General features: G+C 35.5%; 1 protein-coding gene across 1 annotated transcript; it reads left to right on the forward strand.

Annotated features, from left to right (window-relative positions):
• The first annotated feature begins 7,231 nt into the window (after window positions 1-7,231).
• LOC105445628 lies at window positions 7,232-15,852 on the forward strand. The gene is made up of 7 exons (XM_030983218.1): window positions 7,232-7,314; window positions 7,779-8,053; window positions 9,081-9,202; window positions 10,090-10,483; window positions 11,130-11,634; window positions 12,606-12,742; window positions 13,296-15,852. Exons 1-7 carry the CDS (start codon window positions 7,245-7,247, stop codon window positions 13,632-13,634), a joined length of 1,842 nt encoding a protein of 613 aa, XP_030839078.1. The 5' UTR covers window positions 7,232-7,244; the 3' UTR covers window positions 13,635-15,852.
• Window positions 15,853-16,812: the final 960 nt, after the last annotated feature.

Here is a 16,812-nt window from a genome sequence, read left to right on the forward strand (position 1 = left end):
ACTTTCAAGTAAGTTATACGGTCAAATTAGCAGTAACAAATGGTTTATTGCCATTTAGTCCGGTGCCACTTGGTCCTTTACTAAGCCGGTAAAATAGAATTTATGTTAAATAAACCATCAAACCAAATACTTGAATCTACCATAAACCCAGTTGTCCAAACTCCAAATTCTGCAGCACGCAACGGTACCCTAGCTGTTTTAGAAACACACTCCTTTCACCCCTATACTCTGAAATCACTTCACTGGCTGCCAGTCAGAGATCGCCTTATTTTAATAATTTTTGGTTCCGTTTTCCATTGTGTCAAGGGTTCTGCTCCGTATTACAATGTAAGTCTAGTTCACAAATACACTCCTGTCAGATCTTTACATTCATCTAACTCTGATTCTCTCGTTGTTTCTAAATCTACAAACACATGGGGGGGGGGGGGACGATGAGCTTTTGCCCACGGTGGTCCTGCTCCAATTAGAAATTGCAGTTCTTCAGATTTATTCAAAAGCAATCAAAAACTTACTTGTTTAATGCGCCTTTCCATTGATTATTGAATTCTTCTTTTGTATTTCTACTCTTTATTTTTCTCACTTCTTTATCTTACTCTGCATCTTCAACACTCTACAGAGTGGGATTGGGATATTATAAATCATAAGAATTATTATTATATCACTTCATGCACACCTGGTTTGTCCACTAGCTAGAATACTGCATCTTGTCCAATTATCATTCAGCCTGTTAATAAGTAGGGCTAATTAATAGCCACTTTGTATCCAAATTTGGTCTATTACCACTCCTTGCCATAATACAAATGGTTTACACCCAGTTAGTCTAATACCCATTTATGGGTAGTTTTGCAAGAATCACTTCAGGAAATTTGCTGTCAGACTGGCAAAAATGACCAGAACTATATTTCAAGATTCAAATTTCCTCTGATAGTTGCCAATGTGACTATCTTGATTATTGGAACTTCTGACCATTCTCTGAGGGCTCGTGAGACTGACAATTATTATGTCTGATATGCTAATCAACATGAGTGTAGGTTAAGTAGTACACCTAGTTTATTGATTGACGCAGAGCCATATGAAAATAGTTATAAGAAGTTATGAGTGAGTAGACTTCAACTTTGTCTTTCTGTAAACATTGGTTGATTTTTAATGGAATATGGATGGAGTGATGATTGGTGAGAGGTGATGATACCCTTCAATAAGGGATACTTTTTCATTGATTTTGATTAGGCCTATACATGTACATGTATGTTTATTCTGTATTATTATTATTCTGTTATTTCACACGCAGGTGCAGATATGTCTGTAGAGGAATGCAGAATCCAGTTTTCAGATGTTGAAGGGCTCGATGGACGTAAGGAGGGTACTAAAATACTATCAAGTAAGTTGTATGGTCAAGTTCCTGCTCGGACCTGCTCATACCATTACTGTGTCCAATCCAGTCTATAGCATTAATGACTTGGCATGGATGGTCATCTTATACTTTTACATCCATCTGAAATTTAAAGTCTGCCTCAAAAATGTGGAATTTCCATGGTGCCATTTTTTCAAAGCATGCAGGGCTTAACCCTATGTTAAAGAGGGGGGGGGGGCTCGATTTGACCCCCCCCTGTAGTAATTTAGTGACTACTCTGGAACCGCATAAAAAGAGATAAAACATTGGTTGTTTTGGTCTTGTTTAAAGTTTAGGTGTTTGTTTTGGTGTCAAAATAGTTGAATTGTAGTTAGAAATGAAATAAAACAACAAAAACAATAAAATACATAAGTTAAAGAAACAATGAAATAACATAAGAAATTATCAAAACAAAAGATAACATAAGGAATAACCTGGCTCTTCCCATTTTTTGGGTCATATTATTATTCCAAATGGTCTATCAAATATATGTAGTGAAAAAGAATGCTTTAATATGAATAATATATTATTCATAGGTAAAAATGTGAATTTGTATTACCTTATTTGCATAAATTACCATAAATATGCAAATGAGTGAATTTTTCAAACAATTGAAATTACCATAGTATTCTATACACTTCAATCGACATGCATGCAAATTTCTGTGGCGATTGGCCAAGATCTTAGGAGACGGGGTCAAAATTGACCCCCCCCCCCCTCAGTAAAGACCTGGTCTGAAATAGGGATAAAGGTAATACAAAGTTTCAGGAAATTTTGAAAATTGGGTGGATAGTGATTCTTGACAATTTTGATATATTTGGATGAATTTCAAATAGCGCCTACGGCCGTGTAATGGTAGCTGCGACCATGGAAATCTCAGAATATGTAGTTGTGTTTTAATTAGTATTGTAAGTATCTTGTTATTTGTCAACAAAAATCTAAGAAATCTGACGAAAATATTTTGAGGGCTTATATTACCAGAACTCTATATTATCTTTATAGGTACTACATGTATGTCCCATTTGCAGGCCCAAAAAACGAAAAGGTTAAATTTGAACGGCATGTGAAAGACAATTCTAATTTAGAACAACCCTCAAACGATCGGCTTAAAAATGGCTTTTAGTGGGAAAATAACGAACATTAGTTGTCAAAACGACTTTAGTGATTGCAATCACTTAAGTAATACTGGTAGTCTGATTTTCAGACCCTTTTACTGAATGGTCGTACGTTTTGTGCTGCACAAAGATTCAATGGGTAGTATTCTCATAAGTTAAGCCGGCCGACTAAAAAAACAAGAATTTTAGTTTACAATTCTATGGAATGCTAGGTTTCATCTTCCTCCTTCAATATTCATGACAAAGATAATCTGCCAAAGACTTTGTTGAAATTCAGTTCATTACTCATATTATCTTTTTCTTCCCATTTCATTGCAAAATTAATTTTTTGGACACTTCATTGAAGGATTAATATAATCTGTACAGGGTAAATGAGTTGGCAACTGGCACTACATAAAAGTGTGGACTAACTTATTACGCGCTAACTTATTACGCGCTACCGGAATACCACCCAATCAGTTTAATTTTGGTGCATGAATTTTAGAAAATTCACTTACTGTACCACAAGCACGTATTTAGCAGCTATGCAGTTGTTGCTGTTTTACACAAAGTTGTGATTTATTCCTCTGTCTCTATTTAGTGGCCTGCATACATTTCTCTGATGTAGAAGGACTTCATGGAAATCAAAGTGGAGCCAAAGGTATGTTTGTTACTTTTATGAAGCAAATTGTCATGAATCAGGAAAAAATGCTGCTGTTCAGCTGTCCATGGTCAAATTTTACTGATTAAGATGTCAATTTTAAGAAAACATAATATACTACAATGTGAGTATCTGTGATTAAATCTAGACATACTGATTGCCACAATATTTTTGAGTCGAATCTGGGTTCCCTTTTTATTAACTCTACCCCCCCCCCCCCCCTCAAAATTGCTGTCGGCAGAAAAAAACAGAGAGGGAAGAGGAAAGAGAGAAGGAGGAAAGAGAAAGGTGAAGGAAAAGAGAAAATAAAACAAAAAGAAGTGAAGGATGGGAAAAGGGAGAGACATGAAAAAAACGGAAAACTTGCCAATTTTTGGAAAGTGAATATTCGGGCAAAAGGCCATCAATGATGGGCGAACTATCTTTCATCACGTGATTACTTTTGACCAATCGTAGTGCAAGACTCTTTGTATGTGGAATATAATGTAAAATATTCAGGCTATCAATTAATAAGTCCTTATATCATCCCACAGAAATGTGGGTCAGCTACTTGAATTAATAAATGTGCTCATATACAGGAGGGCCAAAGTTTTAATCAAGCAGCCTTCACATTCATTAAACCTCATTTAATGTTCAACTGTTTTCCTATTTTGTTGTTTTGCCTGTCTATAGTGCCTCTTTCAGACAGTGAAGATGCAGAGGCGTTACATTTGGGAAGAACTAGGAGCAGTGATGACCATGAAGCTATGGAAGTAGAGAATGAAGGTATAAATCAATGCAAAAAGTCTACAATAACAAAACCAAGATTGCCTAACCCTCCCCTTTGAATAATTTTCATTGAGGACACATTTCTTGGAAGAGGATGTCTAGTGTAGTGAAAATGTATTTGGAAAAAAATATTGTTATCACAATTCAATACATGCATGTAATCTAGATCAATTTGTGGATGCTATTACACAAATATTTTGAAATGAAAAATGAGAAAGCGAAGAGGTGGGGGTGAAGGGCAATTAGGATATGAGACCAAGTATTACCTAATTGTTTCATTGATTTTTTCATTCATTCACTTCACTATCAGCAAATGTGTCAGCTATGTTATGGGTATCTGGTTATAATAGATGAAGAGAAATCTTGGAACCAGAACAATAATTTATCTTGATTAATGATCTGCTATATGTACATTGCTTTTTTTTGGTCTCTGTCTAGTGCCTCTTGCAGACAGTGAAGATGCAGAGGGGTTATATTGGGGAGGAGCTAGCAGCGATGATCAACATGATGACGCTATGGAAGTTGAGAATGAAGGTATGTGTAAAGCAAAATCTGAAACAACAAAATGTAGATTGCCTAAATATTCCCCTTTTCAGTGTCAATTTATTTCTATTGTTCTTAGAAGAGGGTGTTTGTGTCTCGCAGGAATGAAATTGTGTTCACTATATGACATTTTCTGGAGTCAACCCTAAATATTACTGATATGTGAAATGCTAACTTGAGTTCTGGTCATGGGGTTGAATTGCCTCAGAAACTGTTAAATAATGTTTCTGAATAGGTAAATTTGTTGCTAACAGGTACTCATGGGATGGATCATCTCTAATATTTGATTATACCCCTGTTTGGATATTTATCATTTCAGTCATAATACAAAGTTTTGGGAAATTTTGAAAATTGGGTGGATAGTGAATCTTTACAATTTTGATATATTTGGATGCCCCTGTGGATGTATTATAAGCACTAAAAAATATAGCTCCTAAAACACTTCTGTTTTCGAGAAAAATTGAATATAAAAATTTACCGGTAAATTTTGATAAATTCCAAATAGCGCCTACACGGCTGTGCAATGGTAGCTGCGACCATGAAAATCTCAGAATATGTAGTTGTGATATTTAATTTCCAAACAGGAATAGCTAATCGGTCAATTTTAGTCAAGAACATTGTTTCATAGCTAAATTAATATCTTGACCTTGAGAGGGAGCTATACAACATAAAGAGTTTATTATTTATAATTTCATAAATTTAAACTCGATTTCAACCGCGACAAAGATCAATGAATATTGTAGGAACGCATATGCTTCCAAGATGTTAATTTTGAACCAAATTCATATTTCCTCCAGGTGATCTTGATGATCTTGATGATGATACAGGGATCTCAGAAGAGAGCATAGCGGAATTGAAACGTATTAAGGCGGATGTCCAAGATGAAGGTATGCTTTTTTTCGAGTTCGAGTTGTGATATGTATGATTATTATTAATTTAAGGCCTCATGAACTGTGCAATTAAATACGCATATTTTGCCTACTTTTGGTGGCAGTGGGTAATGTTTTCCGATGTACCCTTTCTTCCGGGAAAACCTAATTATCTCATTGGCACTGTATGCAGCGACCACAACAAATATTTCCTGATATTGTGTCTCGCATAATCCCAGCGTGCATATATAGTAGCACAAAGGCCATTAAAAATGGATATGCACGATAACAGTACATGCATGTCATAATTGATCACTTCAGAATGCTTGTGCCAATGTATGTAGTAGGCATGACAAAAGGGCCCCATGTAATTATACTTACTACTTGCTTACTACAAAATTATAAGTTCACAATATCGATAAGATTTCTTACAAAATTATGGGTGAGGGTCTGTTTAATCAGATGAAACTATGAGTATTGACAATATTTTATGCTTGAGTGAGTACTGGCTACTTTTGGTAAACTCAGAAAAATTGGTTTGGGCAAGATGCCTCAGTTGTGACTTTGATCAAAGTGCATAGCAGGCCTTAAAGGGCAAGTCCACTCCAAAAATAACTTATTTTCAATAGACGCAGAAAAATCAGACAAACCGATCAGAAAAAGTTTGAGCAAAATCGGATAACTAATACGAAAGTTATGAATTTTTAATGACATGAAAAACTTTGAAAATCACAAGACAAATTGTCAACTCACTCATTAGCCTGTGACGTCATTGCCTCACTATCCACTAATTGTTTTCTTTATATTGAAAGTACAAATTTCCCATTTTCCCCCTAAGAATCTTATTTCTTCACACCAGCATCCAAGTTAGATTGATAGTAATATGTTTTTTTGTGGATGCACAAATAGAGAGTAATTTTTTACGTTATATTATGAAAAATGTGAATTTCATTGCTCCATACTTTTTCATACTTTTTCAAAAATTCATAACTTCCTTATTATATGGTTATCTGATTTTACTCAAATCTTTTTTTACTCTGTTTCTCTTGTTTTTCTGCATCTATTAAAAGCAAATTATTTTTGGAGTGGGCTTGGACTACTGCAATTTTAGCAAAAGTTAGAGAATTTCACTATAAATTACTCTATGGAGCAATATATAAAAACAAACGTCTCTTTACATTTGGTTATGTTGATAACAATTATAGTTCCTTCTGTAAGAAAAATTTAAATTCTATGAATACTTAATTTGGGATTGTGATCATGTCAAAGCTTTATGGCAGAGGGTGATTGAAAAGTTTAATTTGGTAAAGCTTCAAATGCAGAGTGGAAGGATATATATGTGGGGATTTACTGGAAAGAACCTTGAAATCAGAATTTGTTATACTTTTTTTAGATAAAATACATTATTTTTAGGCCATGGTCAGAGAGTGAAAAGAAGAAAAGGCATCGCTATGAAAAGGAACAAGTCAGACAAGCATTTGTTAAAATGGGAGAGTGTCAAATTCCGTTTAAAGCATAATTTCATGACTGTGCTCATGTTGGTGAGCTGAGCTATTTACTTATTTCTTTTTTCTTCTAACATACTTGATCACCTGAAATATAAAGGATTGAAAATATATCATCATTTTTAGCATTCAGTTAGAATTTCCCTACCTAATTTCTTAGCTGCATAAAGATGAAAATCATTATGATTTTGATGTTCATTTTCAGGTATCATGAAGATTCTTGGCACACGCTGCTGTTTGTCAGATTGCACATCAACAGTTTCTCGTAAGGAGGCATTGGAGGCAAGGACACAATTTCAAAGCAAAACCTTGTATGAACAGAGATGCTGGATTCTGCAGTACCTCAACACACATTCTAAATGTGTTGGAGAACAGAAGCATTTTTCCTTTTCAGTGGGCACAGCATGGGTGTGCATGGAAGCATGGCGCCTGGTTCATGGAGTAGGGAGAAAGCGCCTCTGGGAGATGCGTCGTCTTTGCCAACGTGAGTTTTACCACATATATTTTTAAAGGGTTAGCTAAAAATAAATTGATTCTGTTAAAATCAGAAACAAAATTAAGGGATAGATCATATTGGGTTGAAGGAAGATACATCAATTTTTAACCTTTGAAAGATATTACTTATAACAAATGAGCAACAAAAGACATTGCTTCACAGGTTTATATTGTTTTTTTTGCCATATGATAGGTATTTCCCCCAAATGTTTAATAATAATACATGAGATTTATATAGTGCCATTATCCATTTTAATTAAATGCTCAAGGCGCTTCAAAATATTAGGAACACATACATCATGACAAAGAATCGTGTACATTTACATAAGAAAGAAAACACAAAAATGAAAGAATGAATGAATGTCTGTCTTCAAAACGCAAAATTAAACAAATGGGATTTAAGGTTGCTCTTAATATGTTGCTCTTTATATGTTGGTTTGCACGCTATTTTAGATGGAGCCAAGGTACCTCTGCCCCCGAACAGCCACCAGAAGGGTAGGAGAAAGTCATCAGTCCATTCGGCATTGGCTTGGCTGAAAGACTTTGCTGCAAAATGTGGAGACAGGATGCCTGACTCTCCCAAAATACACCTGCCTTCTTGTCACAGCAGAATTTCAGTTTATGAAATGATGAAAGCAGAACTGAGTGACTTCAATGTCAACATTTGCAGCCAGACGCACTTTCTGAAATTGTGGAGGGAAGAGCTTCCTCATCTTGTCATACCAAGTGTAAGTTATCCTTGATTTACATGTTATTTATCTTCTTTATAAACTCCCAAGGTGGGGGGGGGGGGAGTTAATTTGGGCTCATAGAAAATTACAGAAAATTACAATTTGTTAGGTTTCCTTTCCTCTGATCAGACTTTTCGCAAACTTTCAATGATCAGCTCTTCTCATTCTTCAGCTTTAAATAAAATTAATTTTATACCAGAATGGACTTCCCTTTGATACTGCTCATCAAGATTCTTTTTGAAGAAAAAAAACTGGGTGCTTATACATGTCTATGTACTTGTATTAGAGCAAGTATCAGAACAAGTTTGACTTGCAAATGTAGAAAATAACCTGCAAGTGCATTTTAAACTTCCACAAGTGAGAATGGTGCATGATGTGAAAATAGGATGCATAGATGTTTTCCAAAACCTGTTTATAAAGATGATGCTAGTTAGGAGGTTCAGTTTAAGGCAACTTTAAAGGATACCAATTACCTAACAACAATATTTATGTGCAGCTAGTATGTGTAAAGTCAACCATGTAAAATTTTACCAGGTATTGTATTGGTTACTGTTTAAAAAGTATGAAGGGAGAAAATAATAACACGACAACCCGCGCTCTGAACTCAAGTTGCTCTTGGCTTGCTTGTGTGAACCCATACAGAGCAAAATATTTGTTGTGATTACATATATGGCCCCCTCTAACATTCTTTTGACCAATTCGTTGACAGCATTAGTGATCAAACCCAACCAATGAAAGGCTTCATATTATGACATGAGTTATATTTATTTTTTTTGTAGATAGTGCTTTGACAGTTTACATGTGTGCATTTGTATACACAAATAAAACATCATTACATGTGTAGCAAATTCACTACATGGATAAAAGGAAGAAAATCCCTTTTTTCAGCATTAATGAATTCTATTTTTTACTTTTCAAACCAGTTAATGAGCCAAGAAAAAAGAAGTTATATTGCAGTAAAACCAAAAAGTTGTCAACTTTCTCAAGTTTTGAAAAAGAACCATTTGTTCTTTATTTTTTATAGATTAATAGGTTTGCAAAGTGTGACATGTGCACTTCCATCAAGTCCAAGCTGCAAAACTGTTCAGATTCCAAACAACGTAGCCATCTGTGTAAAGCCCGTGAACAACATCTCCAACAGCAGAGGTAAGACATGGACATTATTGAATGCTCTAGATTTATGCATGTATAAAGGAGAACGTTGAGTACTGGTCATGTGCTTATATTTTGAAGGTACATGTGAAATTGATGGGTACAATTTATATCACACTAAGATTATTTTATTTAAAAAAACATGAGGACATGCAGTATGTAACTTTCTAATGGAGTTTCAGGTGTTACATATTGTTATTGCATTTGGTAATAACTTATGATTTTTTATTCATTTCTATTTCATATCATTCTGTTATGAACACTGCAAAGGAGAGTATTGTATATACAATAACAATTATTACCATGATAACTATCTGTCAGGTATATATTTATGATCATTTTGATTGTGTAGCTGGTAGCCTGGATAAAAACTTTCCACATTGTGTTAGAATATAAAATGGGAATAGGATATGAAGTCCGGCCGGCCATTTTAGTAGAATACAAATCAAAGTGAACATACTTTTAATTCTGATATTCAAAATAATGGAAGTACATGTACATCAAACCCATTTTGAATATATTAGACAGTAGAAACTATTTATAAAAAGCTCTGATGTAACAAGATATGATAACGATGTGATTTCCATGGTCCAAATGATCTCATTATAACTAGTAATACCATCTATAAATGATATTGTGGACCTACATATTGTAGCTGCATGTGCCTTCCGTTCTTGATCAACAGCTAGTATATACTAGGCCCTAGTATATACCAACCCTCACAACATATCATGTAGCATACACAAGGAGTAAGGGATGCTCTTGATAGCTCTTTCTGAATTTCTTGAACCGGCCTTCCAAAGCAATGAAAATTTTATCAACATGCAAGTGAACCATTTTTGTAATAATATCTCTGTTCCTTTTTGTTTCTTTTCTTAAAGAGCTGAAAGGGAAAAATACTACAAGCATCAGAAAAAGGCCAAGGCTTATCCTGGAAAGTACTTGTCAGTGATCATAGATGGGATGGACCAGAAGTCTACATCGATACCACACTTTGTGCAGGAGGCAAAGTCAACGAATGGGGCGTGGAAGTTACCAACGCATGTCACCGGGGGTATAGTCCATGGTCGTGGTCAACACGCTTTCATTGATTTGAACGAATTCCCCCATGATCCCAACCTCACCATCACAGTCCTCCTGCGGATACTACAAAAATATGCCTCCAACTTGCCCAAAGTCCTGTACCTCCAGCTAGATAATTGCGGGCGTGAAAACAAAAACAAATACGTTTTTGCCTTCCTGAGCCTTCTTGTAGAGCTTGAAGTCTTCAAAAAGGTAAACAGCAGCAATATCAAAGTAATACCAATCATTCATTGATAGCTTGATAGGGTGGGTGGTGATTGGGGTTTACCTCAGTTGTCCTCTATCTTACAGTATGCGTAGAGGACAACTGAGGTTACCGCCCCCCCCCCCCCTCCAAAAAAAAATAAATATATATATATATATTTTCTCATCAGCATCTAGGCCGTGCTTGTTCTGAACAAACATTGAGGCAGATCAAGCAGATTCAACACTGTTTACCTTTTAAGGCCAATGAATGTTGTTGTTACACCTAAGCCCAAATCAATTTTGTCAGATTTCAGAATCTCATGTCTGTAAATTAAAGGGAAAAGAAACCTTCTAAAAAGCTTTTTTGGAAAGCCAATAAAAAACAGTTTATGTCATCTGGCTCTATCAACAGATACAAAAAAAATCACTATACTGTGAGCTAATTAACTTACTCTGAAGAGAGAGGACACAATGCCATTTTCTGAGATAATAAGCATTGATATTGGGTAATTTATGTTTGTAAGTTTTGATTTCCAATACTGTCCCTTGAACAAGCATGCACTCACTGAGCCATTGGAAAATGTGGAAAAATTTGGTTAAAAAAAACAAAACAACACCTATAATGACATACCTATTCTCTTTTTGCAAACAGGTGAAGGTGAGTTTCCTAATGGTGGGTCATACCCATGAGGATATTGATCAGTTTTTTTCACGTGTATCAACAAGGCTTAAGAAAACCAACATCCCAACTCTGGATGCACTGCTCGACACAATCCCCAAATCCTTCAACAAGGGAGTGACAACAGCAGAGAGGTTGCAGCCAATATACAGCAGCAAGGAGTGGCTTGGTCCATGCCTTGAGGACATCAGCCAGCATAGCAGACCTCATGTCTTCCGGATCACAAAGGGTCCAGATGGTCGTGCACTCATATCAACAAAGATGTGGTCATCCTCCCCTGAATGGATTTCTCCATGCGGTTCCCCTCATCTCCTGACTCACCACCCAGATGGAATACCAGCCATCATCACGCCAAACTTCGACAAGGTGGATCTTCCTCGTCTTGGCAAACAAATTATGAAGATGAAGCCATTCTTGACAGCTGAGGCAATGGAAACTTGGAGGTCAACACTCGACCAGCTTCATTTAGAAGACAGAGGTACTTGAAAGATTAATTTTGAATTGACATGTATTGATTTAAGGATTTTCACTTTCACTGGCCCAAAATATTGGAATGCCCTTCCTGGCACATTACAAGAAAAGCCCTCATTATATTTAAGGGGTTTCAAAAATGCCCTCAAGCACTTTTTGTTGCAAACGAATCAGTATAATAAGTAGTTCCCCTCTCCCTCTCTGTCTCTTTCTCTGTCTCCCTTCACCCCCTCTCTCTGTCTTCTATTTATCTTCCTGCATGTCTTCCCCCTTTTCTGTTTTTTACTCTCTCATTCTTATATTCTTCATTTATCATCATCATCTTGTCATTCTGCTAATGTTTCTGATTTGTTTTTGTCTCGTTTAATTGTTTGTTTTTCTATTGTCTGTCACATTTTTTTGATTCCGTAATTTTTTTTCAAAATTAAGTTATAAATGTATTAAGTATAATTATTATTGTGCGAACCTACATCTAACAAGCTTTGCTTTCAAGTAGGTTCGTTTTTTCACACCACAGTATGATATAATATCCCTACACGCACTTCCAAAGAGGTTTATTACATTTTACCCTGTGTATAGTGTTTTGACACATTTTTCTTTCAATTTAAATTCCTTGCCCTGAAAATGGCAATTGTTATACAATTGTGAAAGTACTGACCTTTTGAATGAAAAATGCCATTAAAGATAAATAAAATTATGAAAATGTAGAGGTAATGAAATTCTCTTTTTTATTAGTAATTTTCCTCCGATACTTAAAAGTTATAATTTAAATTCCGTTTTACTGACATGTTCACTTGTATCTTTACTAAGTTTTTCAATTGCAGCAGATAGTGGTGATGTTATCTTGTCATCTTAGTATAAACTGAATGTTACAGTAATTCAGTGTAAATACTGTAAATCTAGATGATTTTATTCTTAAAGTTGATATTAAAGAGACAAAATGGTTTATATATTTTGTTTGTATTTTGTTGTATGAAGGTGAAGCAGAATTCAACTGTCACTGGCCATTGATGGATCTTCTGCTCACCGAAGAACATGAGAATGAGCTCTGCCTACAACTCTCTGGGTCTTCAAGCACATATCAATCAGAGGTAGAAGAGGAAGTTCCATGTCAAGTGAGTTTAAAGCAGATATCTTTTTATGTCTCCACCGTTCCATTTGTTTCGATTTTCATAATAGCATTATATTTTACATTGTCCTGATAGTGTAAGACCATTCACTATGAATTTATTGCATGGAGTGATGATATACTATGCTGAGGTTTTTGTTAAGGGTAATTTAGCAAATCCTATCATCAATATGTTGACCAATCTCCCCATGTAATATGCCTTGTGAAATTGAAAAATAGTAGTGTTATAAAAAAGGACTGTTACAAAGTAGTCGTGGCAGACATTGTTTATAAATGAATTGAAATTTACTTATTCTTAATGATCGTCCCCCACAATAGTACTATCTCAGATCTGCTGATAAAAATATGTCCATGAGGAGTGAATATATAGAACATCATTAACATACCGTAAGGTAATTAAAAGTGGTGAATTGTCATTAATAATCTAATAATGTAATGCTGCCAAGACTTAGATGTTATTTGGACTGTGTGCAATTTTGAATAGAAAAGAAATTTGTTAATAATTTCTTATGATACCCTTTGCCTCTCAATTATTCCAGGTCTACATCGGCCAAAAAAAGAAAAAAACAAAATCCGTTCTGACATCAGAGGGAAACATGAGGGCATTCTATCTGGACCAATACCACCAAGAATGGCCCCAGATTGGCAGAGTAGTAGACACCATACCAGGAGAGCTACATGTACATTGGTACACTGGTACTGCCACGTCACAGTGGGACCCACTCACCATTTCAACATCAGGAGAGCAACAAGCGTGGTTAGAGTGGGTCCCGGAGTCTGCTGTCATCACTGCCCCATTTGAACTTACAAGAACATCTAAACTATCAGGTGAAATGCAAGCAGAGCTCAGGGAATTAAGGAATAAATACATAGTTTGATTTAAGGATAACGGACAGTGTTTGTCAGGGGCATGGATTCTTAAGATATAAACAAAATGTTAATTTGCAAAATGCGATATGTCCACAGAGGTGGTTCAGTAAAACGCTGTTTATTCTCCAAATGTTTACAACAGTTTTAATTCATTTTTATTTCGGACATTGTTAGGAATCAGTATAGAGTGTAGCGATTCGAACGCGTCAATTTCATTTATTAAAAAAAAAATCAACATTAAGAAGATATGAATACATAGATTTCTGATCACCTACCAAACTACCATTCGTCAAAAATGTACGAACGTATGACTTCGAGTTTTGTTTTCTAGGCGCGAATAATGGCGCTATTTCAACCCCATTTCATTTTATTAGATCGATATTTATCGATTACAAAGATTGACCATGGACAGTGATACGTTTGAAATTGAAAAAATGTAGTGTTCGTTTCAAGAAATTATACCGGTTGAAGAATAGTATGCGCCCGCCCATACAAATTTGGGTTACAAAATTACACAACTTCACTGATGAGGAGGACAATTTTGCATGCGTTTTAGACCATTTTGTGCCAGTTTACCCAACTTTGAGTATCAATTTCCGGTGAAAACATGATTTTCATGTGAATTTTGGAAGCATGCATGCAGACTTCACTAATTTTCTATTGGGGAACCTCAAATTAGACAACTGGTTTGGCAATTTCAGACATTGCTGAACACATATCACCATCAAAATATATTTTCTTTTTTCGAACGGGTCAGGTTCACGGAAAGAAAATCTAGTTACAAAACTAGGAACAAAAACTTTTCAAAATTAGACTCAGTGCTGTACAAGCGTAAATTTCGCGGAAATGTATTAACATTTCATCATATGAAAGGAAATTTTTCTGGAGATCAACTTATGCAAACATGGCTGTTCAAAAACTGTGCATGCGCGAGAAATTTGAGTCTCCGTCATTGCAATATTCTCTCACGATATCGTAGCTTCTCATTTGAGGATATTATTCTTCTTGCTGTTTTGAGGCGCATGATAATTACTTACGCACGATATGCTCATTAGCGACGTGCAGCGGTCTGACTGTATATCTCAACTGTTACAGCTGTGAATTTCAATCTTGGTACTACTAGGCATCACCATAGTGAGTAGGTTTAGTAGGTCAAAGGTCATATAAGTCAATATGCATGAAATTAGGCTTGGTATCACCATATCTCAACTATTTTGTTTGCATGACTAATAAGAGGATAATAAAGTGATCAGACCTTTCGGCTTGTTGGTCAAAGGTAAATAAAATTAAATTCAAATTTTAATTGTAGGCTTTAATTCTGGTTATCACATTATTTCAAGAACAGCTTGAGCCATGAAATTGACTGAATTTAGGCAGAGGCATGTAGCAGACGCAGTACAGTTGCATTCATCTTGTCGATATATAAAGTTGAAAGTATTTGGAGATTAGGTTATATTGCATCTTCTTCATTTATTAAAATGTTATTGATTCAGCTTCAAACTATGTGAAGCTTTTGTTTTGCATGCTTCTCTTGTGTGATTTCCATTGCCATGTACCCACCCTGCTTGACTCCACATCATTCACGGTATGTGGTGTGTAATTCTATTCATTCGCAGTACTTAATGAATTCAAACTTTTTTGGTGTATGGATAATTTAAAAAAGGAAAGAATTAAGACAATATTGTACAAAGAGTACTAGGATGCAGGAAGCTTTCAAATGGTATTTTCATCAACTTTATTTGGACAACCATATATTTCAGGGATGAAAACAATTGGATGCTATTTACCAAACTCATGATTGAGTTGAGCTTTTAACCAAGATGAACGTTTATTGTAAATAATTATGTACGTCTTAGTTGTATAAGGTTTATCTATTTTCGTAAATAATGAATGATACCAGATTTGAGCATTTGGTGAAGGGTCATTAAATTGGCCTGGGTTAAATTCAATGGATTTGAAATTTGGTCAAAGGGGATAAAAATTTCCGGTTTGGCATTTGGTCAAAGGGGATACAAATTTCAGTTAGGCTTTCAGTCAAAGGGGATACAAATTTCAAGTTTGGCATTTGGTCAAAGGGGATAAAATTTTCCGGTTTGATATTTGGGTCAAAGGGGATAAAAAAATTCTGGTTTGACATTTGGTCAAAGGGGATAACAAATTCTAGTTTGGCGTTTGTTTAAAGAGAATAAAAATTTCCGGGTTTTGGCATTTGGTCAAAGGGGATAAAAATTTCCGGTTTTGGTATATGGTCAAAGGGGATAAAAATTTCCGGTTTTGGCACTTTGGTCGAAGGGGATAAAAATTTCCGGTTTTGGCACTTTGGTCAAAGGGGATAAAAATTTTCAGTTTTGGCATTTGGTCAAAGGGGATAAAAATTTCCGGTTTTGGCACTTTGGTCAAAGGGGATAAAAATTTCCGGTTTTGGCGCTTTGGTCAAAGGGGATAAAAATTTCCGGTTTGGCATTTGGTCAAAGGGGATAACATTTTCCGGTTTTGGCATTTGGTCAAAGGGGATAAAAATTTCTGGTTTTGGCATTTGGTCAAAGGGGATAAAAATTTCCGGTTTTGGCATTTGGTCAAAGGGGATAAAAATTTCTGGTTTTGGCATTTGGTCAAAGGGGATAAAAATTTCCGGTTTTGGTATATGGTCAAAGGGGATAAAAATTTCCGGTTTTAGCAATTGGTCAAAGGGGATAAACTTTTCCGGTTTTGGCATTTGGTCAAAGGGGATAAAAATTTCCGGTTTTGGCATTTGGTCAAAGGGGATAAAATTTTCCGGTTTTAGCATTTTGTCAAAGGGGATAAAAATTTCCGGTTTTGGCAATTGGTCAAAGGGGATAAAATTTTCCGGTTATGGCAATTGGTCAAAGGGGATAACATTTTCCGGTTTTGGTATATGGTCAAAGGGGATAAAAATTTCTGGTTTTGGCATTTGGTCAAAGGGGATAAAAATTTCCGGTTTTGGTATATGCCCAAAGGGGATAAAAATTTCCGGTTTTGGCATTTGGGTCAAAGGGGATAAAAATTTCCGGTTTTGGCATTTGGTCAAAGGGGATAAAAATTTCCGGTTTTGGCATTTGGTCAAAGGGGATAAAATTTTCCGGTTTTGGCATTTGGTCAAAGGGGATAAAAATTTCCGGTTTTTGGCAATTGGTCAAAGGGGATAAAAATTTCCAGTTTTGGCAT

This window comes from Strongylocentrotus purpuratus, unplaced genomic scaffold, assembly GCF_000002235.5.
Source record: "Strongylocentrotus purpuratus isolate Spur 01 unplaced genomic scaffold, Spur_5.0 spur5_scaffold_13, whole genome shotgun sequence".
Classification (NCBI taxonomy): domain Eukaryota; kingdom Metazoa; phylum Echinodermata; class Echinoidea; order Camarodonta; family Strongylocentrotidae; genus Strongylocentrotus; species Strongylocentrotus purpuratus.